Below are 14,187 nucleotides of genomic sequence, written 5' to 3'. Positions count from 1 at the left end.
TCTTTCCCATTCTGACATTCAGTTTGGAGTTCAGGAGATTGTCTTGACCAGGACCACACCCCTAAATGCATTGAAGCAGCTGCCATGTGATTGGTTGATTAGATAATTGCATTAATGAGAAATTGAACAGGTGTTCCTAATAATCCTTTAGGTGAGTGTATAACCAAAGGAAAACTGGCCACACTGACTGAATGCCAGCAGTGTAAGACCGCTGAGGATCCTTTCCGTGGGTTTTCAATTTCTGCCTCACTCTCATTCTCTGTACAGAATAATACATGCTTTAGTAATCTCTAAACACATGAGAGCTTTTGTACTTACAATGATAGTTGTATTCTAATGACACTATACTCTTCTAGAGCTGATGTACAGCCCAAACTAACTTTGTTGAATACTTTTCCTGTTATCTCTGTAATTCTGCTTTGAAACTTGACAATTCTGTTTACATTTTCTGGAAATAACAGAATTGTCTTTAGGTAAACCGTCCCTTGTAAGTCGGTTTCTCTACATGTTGCAGCATTTATTGCATGTTGAGTGAGTTCATTTTATACATTTCAAAGCCTGTTTAATGACGTCTTTAAATTGTGCCTGTTTCCAAGGGCTGTTTTGTCAATCTTTTCGAAGTTTTGAATGGTTCATCTGCTTGTCATTTTAATATGTCAAAACAGTAATGATACTGTATGCTTTCTGAAAGATCACACAGTTGTGCAAGTTTTATTGACCATGTTTTTAAGTTTGTGGATGTCACTTTCCCCTTAAAATGGTATGTCATGATTGTATTACATGGTAAAACTGAAAAAACTCAATGTTTATGATGATATTATTGAAGTCATAATTAAAGCACTTCTAAAACACCTCTGTCCCTGTAATGTTGCAAGTTGTTTTGTGTATTGTATTTGAGATCCGGTACTCTTAAATCACCTTAGTCTTGGTAATACACCGTGTTGTCAGGTTTGTGTGTGTGTGTGGGCATGTACCATTAAACACACTCGTCCGTATAATGTTGGATTATGCAGTTGTGTATTGTGTTTAAGATCCAGTCCTCTTAAATCACCTTAGTCTTGGTAATACACTGTGTTGTCAGGTTTGTGTGCGTGTGTGGTCATGTACCAGTAAAACACATTGGTCCCTGTAATCCACTGAAATGACATATTTAGTGTATTGTAAAAAGAGTGTCCTCATAATCAAGTCGGGCCCCAAAAATCACAATTATGTCATAGGCGGGAACATTTTAGGATGGGCGGGAATGTCCTTGTGTACCACCAAAATATCATATGGTAATATTTTCTGTTCTGTTGTGTGTATAGAACATTTGAAGTCAGATTTGTGATCTGCAGATTAAAACAAAATTTTTGATATTTGTATCATCACTGTAGGGCATTGGGAAAGGGGTGTCCCCATATACCACCACCAAACTTGTTTGGGCATCAGTGTCCTTCTATACCACAAAAACAAGTATGTGTGTGTGTGTGTGTGTGTGTGTGTGTGTGTGTGTGTGTGTGTGTGAGAGAGAGAGAGAGAGAGAGAGAGCTCTGGTTCTCATTGAGCTTGGCATTACTCCCCAGACAAAAAGATTTACAGGCCAAAAAACAGATGGAAGAACGCAGTACAGAGTAGGAGGAGAGAAAAGAGAGAGTTCAGGTTTGCACAGTGACTTTAGCTGTTTTTCACAGAGGTGTGTGTGTGTGTGTGTGTGTGTGTGTGTGTGTGTGTGTGTGTGTGTGTGTGTGTGTGTGTGTGTGTGTGTGTGTGTGTGTGTGTGTGTGTGTGTGTGTGTGCATCCATGCTGTTAATGGATTGCTAATTAAGGACTTCTCAGGTGAAGCCAGGAAAAGCAGGAGAGGAAATGGAGGAGTGGAGGGCCAGGTAAGATGAGACGGTCGAAATAGATTATCAAATGAAGAGAGAAAGGGGGGGGGGGGGCAACCTGAAGGAGGGGCAGAGGGAAAAGAAAGGTATGTGTCTGTTTGATAGTGTGAGAGAGAATATGGAGAGAGAAGAGAAAGAGGAAGGAGGCAAAGAGATTTAAAAAGGCACCGAAAGAAAGATCATAAGAGAGGATACTCTGGTAAGAATTTCTACACCAATTTAAAGAAATAGCAAAGGATTGAAAGGGTGATTCTGTCAGTACAACTGCTCTGTTAGTGTAACTCTATCTGCTCTGAGCCGTAAAACATACAGTAATGACTTCCCAGTGATGGGGCCACTACGTTCTACACACACACACACTTAATGAGCACTCCGGGGCTTTTACACAATACTGTGAGTTATTTAAAGAGGAGAGCGATCAGACGGAATCAGCTTTGATCAGGAGTAATGCCTTGAGGACTGTTGTCTCGACATTTATAAGTATGATGCATGTTTTTTTACATATCAGGTTGATGGGATAGTGCAGATCTTCATACATGGACATTGTTTTTACTGTATGTCTTGTGTGCAGTGTTCATTAGTTCTGTTTTCTTTTTGAAATGAAGTATGTCTCTCAGGATGTCCTCAAGAAGATTCAAATCTTTGGGAGAGAATGATTAATTTTTAAACAGTCCTCATTCCCTTGTAGTCATTCTGAGAAGTTTTAGTTTGGAGGAACCAACTTTATACGTCTTGAGTGCATTCTGGGTGAGATTTTGAGATCTTGAACTTTAAAAGTCACCTGTTGAACGCGTTTCAGATCCATAAACGTCCTTCTGTGAGCCATGCACCTGCTCCGTCATCTGTTGTTCTTGACAATGGCCTTTCACATTGTTTTTGTCATGGTAAGTGGTTTATGCTATATGCTATTTATAAATGCAATTTCAAATGTACATATAAAAATAGCATATTTTTAAAAATATTATTTTATAGTTATTTAACATTTTATAACATGAGTTAAATATTTAAATGTGTCTATTTGTACATTTAATAATTTATTTTATCGTGATATTTAACTACATTTTAAATTAAAATATTTATTTATAAATATTAAATATTTTAATATATATTATATATATATTTTAATATATATTATATAAAAAATATATTTAATATATATTTTTTATATATATTTATATTTAAAATATATTTAATTATACGTTTAAAAAATCACTTGTTCATGTTCGAATTGTCAAATTAATTATTTTAATTTTTAAGTGACACTATAGTCCTACATATGCTGTGCAATATCACACAAGCAAGAAAGAGTGCCATTATTGTGAATATATTCAGACCAACAGCAAGATTCGATCATCTCCTATAAAACATATCCACAGTCTGGAACGAGCAAACAAAAGGTAACGTTTTTCTAGGATTTGTTTTATTCTGAAAGTTTATATAAAGTATATCAGAACAAAAGAGGTAATTTTGAAGAGTTAAGCGGGAAAGAGATAAATGTACAGAGTTTAAAAGTGAGTGAACAAAAGAGTCTAAGTCTGTAAAAAAATCTTAAAGCTTTTACACTTACTGTGCTGTAATGGTGAACAGACTGCTGTAAATGTGCACGTTCCAATCTTTCTCTCTCATTCTTCTCCACATCTCTCTCTCTCTCTCTTTAAAGAGTATTTCTGCACACATGCTGTTGCAATATGACACTCATCCATCAAGTCCTAAACATGCTCAGTAATTCTCTCATATTTGAAACTCAAAGATCAAGAAAAACACTTAAGACAATTGAAAAATAAATTACAGCTCATTGTTGCCTACAAAGGCAGTGAAAGTAATAAAAAAATAAGAGGTTGATGACAAGATGATTGGGTGGTCCAGGCCCCCCTGTAGAGGAATATTGTCATTATGGTTCATTAATAGTCCAGTGATCAGTATGTTAAGTGGTCAACTGAATTTTCTTCAACTATTTGAGGTTATTTTACAGTTCACATCTTTTAGGGGCCATTCATATATAGGAAAGACATGTTCTCAAGATTTGAAGTTTGAAGCCAAATTAAAAAGTAGAACTTTTTTAACACAGTCTTAAAACTGTGCCACGCTGAAATATATCACGGAGATGCATCACTAATGTTTAAAAGTTTAAAACTATATTTCAAATAGTGCTGTTATTTTGATCTTTCTGTTCATCAAAGAATTATACTGCAAAATGTATTGCAGTTTCCACAAAAATATTAAGCAGCACAACATTTTTCAACATTGATAATAATAAGAAATGTTTTGTGGGCACCAAATCAGCATATTACAATTATTTCTGATGGATCATGTGACACTGAAGACTGGAGTAATGGCTGCTAAAAATTCAGTTTTTTCAAATAGAATTCAGCTATTTAAAATTGTTGTAATATTTCACAATATTACTGTTTTTACTGTATTTTTGATCAAATACATGCATGTCTTGGTGAGCATGAGAGATTCTTTCAAAATTTTAGAGCAATTTAGTGTATCAAAAATTTCCTTCTAGCTTATTTTTACATACACAAGAAATAACAATATCACAGACAAATACAAGAATGCATCCCATGTGAATTACCTTCTTTGTGTGTGTTTTGGTGTATAAGGGTGGAAGAGCCCAGCGTAAACAGAGGCAGGCTGAAGAAAAGTTAAGGCCATATTTGGGCAGAGTGGATCCAGGTGAGACAGTTATTCAATGGCACTTATTTTATGAGTGGTTTTGTACATTATTTATTCAGTATAAAATTGTGCTTCCTATTTTTACTACTCCCTCTCTCTCTATTCTCATCCTATTTTTTTCTTTCTTTCTCTCCTATTCAGAATCACTGTGTCAGTTGTTGAAATGTCACAGTCCTATTGGTTCCTTGTGTCAAGTAGTAAAGGAGGGGGGAGTACTCGCCCCTAAATGTGTGTGTCCAAAGACCTGCCCACGGTAAGACACACACACTGACAAATTAATAACAATTTTCTAAAACACTTGAGCTGATTTCTATGCAAAGCTACTCACTGCTGAGCCAGCGGCATGAACAGTGAGGCTCAGTGTCATGATTAAGAACAGAATAATGACGTAAGACACTCCTTACGGCTCACAGATTCGTTGGAATCAAACCAGCAGCCCAGACATTTACTGGTATATTCGCTCTGTGCACTCAGTCTTCAATGCAGATAAAGGCCACATGCAGGAAAATAAAATAAAAGATGGGCTTAAGGGCTGTAACAAATCACAAATATTGCTTTACAACTTAAAAAAGATGCTGATGCAGTTTAAAAGAATATTATAACAATATATTAAAACATTGTCCTTCAAAAGCAGTTTTTATTTTTATTTTTGACAGGTTAATAGACTAACATAACCAATTAAACAGTTTTAATGTTTATAACTAGCTTTACTTCTTTCTACATCAAGTGGCGATCCAACACAATATAAAAATGAGTTATCATCCAAAAGTAATCAAAAATGTCCTTAAATGCAAATATTGAAATTCATTAATATTACTGTACCTTGAATTGCATAACTTCAGCAATGTCCAGAATTGTTAACATGTTAAAAAGAAAAGTTTTTGGTTTCTAAAAGTTTCTTTTAATGGTTTAATGCCAGTTATTCACTGCTCAAAAAACATTGAGGTCGTCACAAACAATGTTTAAAGTCAGTGCAAGTGAATTTAATGCAGTCTATATTTTCTTTTATTCCTGTTTTTAACACGTCCATGTTGACATCTGCTTAATTTGGCTGCTTCATGTAGCCTAAGTGACCGTTGAAATGGCGCACAGCTTGTGATGTCAACAACAAAAGATCAACAAAAGAGCATTTTCTCGTTCCCTTTACAAAGGCTCTTTTTGCACGATTATGGTTAGTTATATTGTATTATTTGCGTTTAGCATTGTTGTCCATTGTGTGTGTATGTGTTGTTTGCTACAGGCAGGGGGCACCAGTGTGCAGTGTTTTGGGGAAGACATACAGCAACGAGTGTCTGCTTCATAAGGAGGCCTGTCGCAAAAAACGGCGCATTGGCAAGGCACATATTGGAGCTTGTCTGGGTAAAATGCCACACGCAAAAACTTCTTTCATTACAGTTTCATTATAGTTAAAAGCACATTTATGAGTTGTGTGATGTGGTTTCTCTGTCAGTGAGCAGGGCAGAGTGTTCTCAGGAAGAGTTCGGTCAGTTCCCGTACCGTCTGATGGACTGGTTCTTACTCCTCAGCAGAATGGGAGAGAGATACACACCACCGGCACCCTCACAAAGATGCCTCACACACACACAGCGGACCCAGCTCGCACAGGTTAAGAAACACATGCCACCCATTGATCATACACAGTGCATACCAGGCACGCTTTTTGCTTTTCATACAGCTTCATCACACAATCACTAATAGGCTACATAAACATTGTGTGTATGAGGGTGATGCTTTAAATGTGTCATGAGTCAAAAGTACCTCTTGGTCCATCCCTTAGGAAAATTAACCATGGTGGTATAGTAAAAGTGTAGTAACCATGTTTTTTGGCGGATTGATTACCACTTTTATAACCACAAGTTCACTACAAATACCATGGGTCAACTATGGTTAGTGTAGCAAAACCATGGTTGATTTGTGGTTACCATGGTTTAACTACGATAACCATGTTTTTTTGGTTTGATTTGGGGTTAAACCATGGTTCATTTCCGTAAGGGATGTAGATAAAGGTCTCCTGGGATAACAGAAAGAGCTTTATTGAAGTGTGCTTGCACACACAAGGAATTTAACTTGGTATTGAAGCTTCTAGTACACACATAAATAAAACAAGGCACATAATAACATTTAAGAATAACAAATATAAATGTATAAAGACACGGATAGGTTTAGTCAGAATACACATTTACAGATAATGAACATATTTACAGTACTGTGAATAATAAAATGAATAACTGAATTTACAAGGATATTGCACAAAAAAGTGTGGTATTGCACTTGTAAGGTATCTAATGTTCAAGAGGGAAATAGCCTGTGAGAAGAAACTGTCCCTGTGCCTAGATATTCCAGTGCCTAGTGATCTGAGGCGCTGTCCAGATACTACTACTCCTCTCCGCAGTCCAGACTGTCCGTTGTAGTCTCCTGATGTCTGATTTTAGTGGCTGAACCAAACCAGACAGTTGTTGGTGAACGCAGGACAGACTCAATAACGGCTGAGTAGAACTGTGTCAGCAGCTCTTCTGGCAGGTTGAACTTCCTCAGCTGGTGAAAGAAGTATAACCTCTGCTGGGCCTTTTTCACAATATTAGTGTCCCACTTCAGGTCCTGAGAGGTGGTCGTGCACGGGAACCTGAATGACTCCACTGCTTCCACAGTGCTGTTCATGATGGTGAGTGGGGGGGAATGCTGGGGTGTTCCTCCTGAAGTCCACTATCATCTCCACTGTGTGGTGTGTTCAGCTCCAGGTTGTTATGACTGCACCAGACAGCCAGTTGTTCGACCTCTTGTCTGTATGCAGACTCTTCATCATCCTGGATGAGGCCAATGACTGTGGAGTCGTCTGCAAACTTAAGAAGCTCGACTGAGGGGTCTTTAGAGGTGCAGTCATTTGTGTACAGTGAGAAGAGCAAAGGGGAGAAGACGCAACCCTGAGAAGCACCAATGCTGATAGTAAGAGTCCTGGATGTGAGTTTCCGCAGTCTCACTAGCTGCTGCCTATCTGTCAGAAAGCTGGTGGGCACGAAAAGCTGGGTCAGATTGTATGATAGAAGATCTCGTCTGATGGTGTTGAAAGCCGAACTGAAGTCCACAAATAAGATCCTTGCATAAGTCCCAGGTCTGTCAAGATGTTGCAGGATATAATGCAGTCCCATGTTGACTGCATCATCCACATATGTGTTTGCTTTGAAGGCAAACTGAAGAGGATACATCAAGGGTCCAGTGATGTCCTTCAGGTAGACCAACACCAATCTCTCAAATGACTTCATGACCACAGATGTGAGAGCAACAGGTAGTCATTAAGTCCAGTGATTCTGTTTTTTTGGGGGACCAGAATGATAGTGGAGTGTTTGAAGCAACAGGGAACTTCACATTGGTCTAGTGATCTGTTGAATATCTGCGTAAAGATTGGGGCCAGTTGGTCAGCGAAGACTTTTAAACTGGCAGGTGAAACACCGTCTGGGCCTGACGCTTTCCTGGTGTTCTGTTTTTTTTTTAACTAGGCTCACGTCCTCCACGCAGACCTTAAGCGCAGGTTGAATAGCAAGAGGGTGACGAGGGGTGTTGCAGGGGTTGGTGTATGAGTGAAGTGCAGATCAGAGCGGATGTGGGGTGTAAGACTGGGCTTTTCAAACCTATAGTAAAACACATTCAGATCCTCAGCCAGTTGTTGATTCTCCACAGATCGTGGGTGTGGTGTCTTTTGCTTGGTGATGTTCCTCAGGCTATCTTTATACCTGGTACTAAGATGCGTTTTGGTCGATCAGATCACACGCGGACGACGCTAAATACAGTTGTAAACGGGGTCTAAAACGTCTTAAGCTTGTCTACTTTTGACCACTTCCAGAGGTAGTCGAAAACGCATGTGACCGGATTGCTTTTCGTAGTGTTCATGGGGTTGAATGCGTTCTAACAGCTGCAAAAGACCTCCTCTATCCACCTACTGATCTAATGCGTTAACATTATGGGAAGCACGCTAGCCAGACGAGATTTAAACTTTGTCAGCTGAAGACCCAAGTTTGGTTTGAATACGAAAAACGTACCAAGCACAATGTACTCTAACCATTCCTGATTTCTAACACTCACTCACAGCGTTCGGCGTGATCCTACGGCTATTAGAGCAGAAACAAAAGCTGCTGCTCTCCGTATGTTTTTTTCTTTCGTCTCAGGTTGCATTCATATGTAAATTGCACAAGCTTATTTTGTACATTAGATCGAAAGATCTGAAGAAGCCCATTCATTTACCCACCCATAAACCCTCCTCTTGAAGAAATCAGGACAGAAGTGGTTGAAAGTGGACAAAAGAGACAGATTAAAACACCAGGTGTAAACAGGAATGTGTCTCCCTCAACTACTTGGGAACCGATCAACGAAAATGCATCTTAAAACCAGGTGTAAACAGGGCCTCAGACCTGTCCAGGCTGATGTTGGGTACTGTTGTAAAGTTTTTCTTTCTTCAAAGCAGAGACCAGGAGACAGTTGGGATCGCGTTCAACGGAAGTTATTCTTTATTGAGAACTCCTCTGTACACGGCTGTAGAAACTTCCAACATGATCTGATCTAACATAACTTTACATGTTATCTTATAGGCATTTTAGGAGGAGGGACTTTTTGAAGGTGGAGACAAATACAAACAAAGCATGTAAATGAGGTATACAGGTTAAGGTAACCTGCCCCAGACCCCAGCGTGTTTACCAGTATCAATTTAATCAGCATACCTATTCAAATGCTGATACTGGCCAGGAAACTCTGGTTCCACGGGCCATCCCAGAGCCATTTAAGACAAAGGGTGCATCTTGGAGCTACTGGCTAGAGCCATTAAAGACTCATTTAAAACACAATAGAGAAAACAGGTCTGGTAGGAATAGGAGACTCTTGCTAGAGACTCAATAATCACTTTCTCAGTTTATATACTATCTAAATTAAAACCTCAAATGCTAAAATCAGTATTCTTCACCGTGATGTTATGTAAGGAAACATATCTGAAATAGATTCTTAAATTTGGATCCCTTCAGTACCGTAGTTGGCTTTTCAGAGTAGCTTCTTTTAGCCACTCTGATCTCATTTGTTAATCTGTTTCTGGTCTGGTTAAACAAGATTTTATCCCCACTTCTGTAAGCATCCTCTTTGGCATGACAAAGCTGTTTGAGTTTCCCGGTAAACCATGGTTTATCGTTTTTGAATGATAAGAATGTCCTGGTAGGAATGCATGTATCCTCACAGAAACTAATATACTGTATAATGTAACAGTATCAGTGAGCTTGTCCAGATCAGTGGCTGCAGCTTCAAAAACAATCTGTGCAATCGTTGCAGGCTTGTAAATCCCGATCTGCTTCATTAGACCATCTTTTAATATTCCTTATTAAAGGGTTAGTTGATTTCAGTTTCTGCCTGTAGATCAGTATAAGATGAACTAGACAGTGATCAGAGATCACCAAAGCTGCATGTGGGACAGAGCTATATGCATTCTTTATTGTGGTTTAACAGTGATCCAGTATATTACTGTCTCTGGTGGGACATGTAATGTGTTGTCTGTATTTTGGCAGTTCACAGGAGATGTTTGCTTTATTAAAATCCCCAAGAATGATTAAAAGAGAGTCTGGGTAACTTTGTTCCGTTTCGGCTACTTGTTCAGCCAGCTGTTGCAGCGCTGTGCTAGTAGTTCATATGATCCTCCAATTTAATTTAAGCTTTTATTTACAAATAAACTTTCATCAACGCACACATCAGTTATAATAAGCCGAAGCTCAAGCATGCTTGCTTGACATGCGAGAATCAGTGAGGTTCTGTCAGGATCCTGCTCTTACTGTCTTGTCTGTTTTGTCATTGTTTAATGTTTCCTTGTTGGGTTTGTGTCTGAGCACATGGCTCTGTCTTTGTTTGTGTTTGCCATGTGCTCCTCTTGTCCTGCCTCCTTGTTTTCTGTTACCACGCCCCCTTGTCTTGCCCTCATTTCATTAATTGTGCTCACCTGATCCTTATGTGCTCTAGTCCCTTTATATTGTGCCTCTTTTCCTCTTGTCTTTGCTGGTTCGTTTTGGTGTGTTGTCTGGGTTCCATGTGTGTATTAAGTTTCCACAGAAATTGACAACTTCTGGAGATCGTTTGGAGTTATCTTCATTCCGGTTCCTGTTGGGCTTCCACTCAGCATTATTCACACCACTCATCCTCTCCGTTGTTTTATGTCCTGGTCGCCCGCTGGTTAAATGTGGTGTTTTGAGTATCCTCATCTGTACAAACTGTCCATAATAAACTGTTTGCTCTTTGTTCATTCTGCGCTTGGGTTCTCTCTCTCTTTGAAGCGTGACAGGTTCATCCTTGTGTGTTACGCATGAACATTTGTGCTTCCACAAGAACTAATGTGGTTTGTTCTCGCGTGTCAAGCAAGTTCGGTTAAGCTTCTGTTTATGTTGGCTGATCAATGTTTATATGTGAATAATAGCCTAAATTCAATCTGTTCATCATGTAAAGCGATTGTGTCTCTTAAGAAAATTTGGACTAAACCACTCAATTCATATGGATTCGTTTAACAATCTCTTTAAAAAAAAAGTGTCAAGTGCGCAGCTGTCAATGGAGAGGACAGAACTGGGTCAGATTTTGTGTTCCAAAGATGAATGAATGTCTTATGTGTTTGGGACAACACAAGGGTGAGTAAATGACAGAAATTTCATTTTTGGGTGAACTAACCCTTTAAATGATAAGCTATTTCCTCACAAAAACGGTTTATTCAGCGTAGTGAAGCCTTTCCTCCATTGAAATCCATTAAAAATGGCCTTGTCTCCTTCCTTGCGTACCGCTGCGTTAGCAGGCTAAGGTTGCAGGTTTGCCTTCAAGTGGGTTTGGTTTTACTACCAATACCAAATTAGGCTAAATGTAAATGTAGGCTAATCTAATTACCTTAAAGTGGAATGTTTTCCTCGACATCTCATGATTTCGGTGCACGCGAGTTCCTGAACATGATACATGATGGGATACACTCAGCCTCAAATAGCGCTCCAAAGCAAATTCGATTATAAATTTATGATTTAAATCTATAAGTACAAAACATTTGTATGAAACACATGCTTGGATCATACACTAAAAGATCAATAACATGCATGTAGAAAATAAATTTCCATTTCATGCTGACTTTAAGTGTTTGTTTGAGACACCGCTCTTCTATAATTGAAGAGCGGCTGTTCAAACGCATTCAACCCCACGAACACTACGAAAAGCAATCCGGTCGAATGCGTTTTCGACTACCTCTGGAAGTGGTCAAAAGTAGACAAGCTTAAAACGTTTTAGACCCCATTTACAACTGTATTTAGCGTCATCCACAATAAATTTCTATTTCATGTTGACTTTAAGTGTTTGTTTGAGACACCGCTCTTTTAAAATTGAATTTGTCAAAGTACCAGACATCTTCTCTCAGAAGTTCCGCCCACATATTGCGGAGCGGCTCCCCGACGCCTGCAAATTATTCACAATATCCTGGAAATCGAGCGAGCAACAAAGAGAAGCCCTGTTTCCACCTGGTATTAAGATGTGTTTTCAGTGACCTGATCACAAGTGGTCAGCAAAGATGCATTTCCATTTACACATGGTTCTAACATGCGTTTCAATTGTGTCTCTGTTTCATGGCTTATGCGAATTAATAATATAATATAATATAATTTTTTGTGCACTAGTAGTGCACTACCTCCCAGAAAAGAGTTTTTGCCGGATGGGGTGTCTGAAGTACATAGTGTATTATGTTAGTATGCAGTGTATAGTAGCCTACATCATTTGGGACAGAGCTCTTTTCTGAACCAATTATTCTAAGTCTGTAGGATTGCTAATCGAAGGCTAACTGCTTATTAAGCTTAAGTAATAAAATGAGATATACTATAATGAAAATATTAATTGAGAACAAATAAAAACTTGAGTGTGATTTTCTACCATTTCTAATCAGGCACTTAGAATAGCTCAGCCTATAGAATAGCGCATAGGGGATCTTCTTTTCAATTCATTTGTAAATTTGCATCAAGTCCTGATCTTTTTTCTTTTGTCTCACATGGTCTCTTCTTTTCTCCCTTTTTCTTTCAGAGGAGGTTTGTTCTGTTGGATCGCAACCGGGACGGGAAGCTAAGCAGGAGAGATCTGAGAAAGCTTCACTATAAGCGGATGCCACTGGAGCACTGCGCTCAAAGATTCTTCCAGTAACACACACAAAGAAAATGACACCAGTGCCTATAGACACACACAATCACCTCACCACTGTGATTTTGTGGTGTTTTCTCCTGTCTGACCTTCTCTGTATTTGCATAATATCACTGCAAACCCTCCCCAGCATCCTTCTGATTATAGTACACATGCCTTCAGGATGTCACCCACCCCTCTCTCTCATCCTCTTTCAATCTCTCTCTTCTCTCACTCATCCACTTGATCTGTCTCTCTCTCATTCAGAGCTGTGAATGCTTATTGCCTTCCTACTGTTCTAATGTGAGTGGTGTCCTTTACGGCTGATAGCTGCAGAGAGAGACGTAGAGGGATTTAGAAATCAAAAACGAGAGATAGAGGCAAAGAGAGTCCACTTGTAGAATTCAACAATACGGTATGTGTGTGTGCAGGTCATGTGACAAGAACAAGAATAAGAAGGTGACCCTGAGGGAGTGGACATCCTGTCTGGTTAACCGGTCAGAACGCTGGTTTCAGGATTTCATGTGTAAGTCTATATTTGTTTCATCTGAATATGAAATTCTCATGTGTAAGCATGTGCAAACACTTACACACACATCAATGTGTCCGTTCTTCCTCTCTCAACCGCAGCCGTGAAGATGGGCTCACCAAAGCTGTGTCCTGTCCTAGACAACAAACTTTTAATTTAGATGATTTATCTGTGTGGAATCATATTGTAAAGTCCTGATGGAAGAGAATCCTGATCCGGTCCATTACTGATTATCAAAATCTGTAATTGTTTGATTTTTTTTTTTATATATATATATAAATTATTATAAATCCTTATAGTATTATTCAAATGTAGTCATTTTGTTATATGGAGGTATGTAGGAACAATATGAAAAGAAGGGGAACACATTATGAACCTTATCAGCTTGACTAATGAATATTAATTAATTAGGTGGCATAACATTCTCCTAGCAGTTATATTATGGGAACAGCTAACCATTATCATTCCTATGTTCTCCAATGCTGCATTTTATTTGATGAAAAATACAGTAAAAACTGTAATATTGTAATAACTGTTTTCTATTTGATTATATTTAAAAATGTAATTTATTCCTGTGATGGCATATATATATATATATATATATATATATATATATATATATATATATATATATATATATACACACACACACACACATTTGGCATATTACAATGATTTCCGAAGGATTCATTAAGGATTTCTAAAAATTCGGCTTATATGTATAGGGTTATAGGTTATAATACTTCACCCCTGCTATATTTATAAAAGAAAATTAAGTCATATGTTGCTCATGCTGTTATTTACCACATTTTTTAAAATTCTGCATCCCCTGAGATATGTTGTCAGATTGGGGTAAGAAAAAAGGATTATCCATAGTATTGGCAATGAGTGATGTCACAAGGTAAACTGGGGCCCCTGTACCGGTTATAGCATTATTGTGCATTCCAGGGTGGCAGTAGAAATCT

The 14,187-nt window shown here is 38.4% G+C and overlaps 1 protein-coding gene across 1 annotated transcript; it reads left to right on the top strand.

Moving 5' to 3' along the window:
- The first annotated feature begins 1,781 nt into the window (after positions 1–1,781).
- On the top strand, positions 1,782–13,440 carry sparcl2 (SPARC-like 2). The gene is made up of 9 exons (XM_081394236.1): positions 1,782–1,863; positions 2,666–2,750; positions 4,473–4,545; positions 4,687–4,798; positions 5,786–5,904; positions 5,996–6,150; positions 12,601–12,713; positions 13,125–13,219; positions 13,324–13,440. The coding sequence occupies exons 2-9, from the start codon at positions 2,691–2,693 to the stop codon at positions 13,380–13,382; spliced, it is 786 nt and encodes a 261-aa protein (XP_081250362.1). The 5' UTR covers positions 1,782–1,863; positions 2,666–2,690; the 3' UTR covers positions 13,383–13,440.
- Positions 13,441–14,187: the final 747 nt, after the last annotated feature.

The sequence above is a fragment of the Scardinius erythrophthalmus genome (genome assembly GCF_964197995.2).
Source record: "Scardinius erythrophthalmus genome assembly, chromosome: 19".
In the NCBI taxonomy this organism is placed as follows: Eukaryota; Metazoa; Chordata; class Actinopteri; order Cypriniformes; family Leuciscidae; genus Scardinius; species Scardinius erythrophthalmus.
This window is presented reverse-complemented; position numbering and strand designations above follow the sequence as displayed.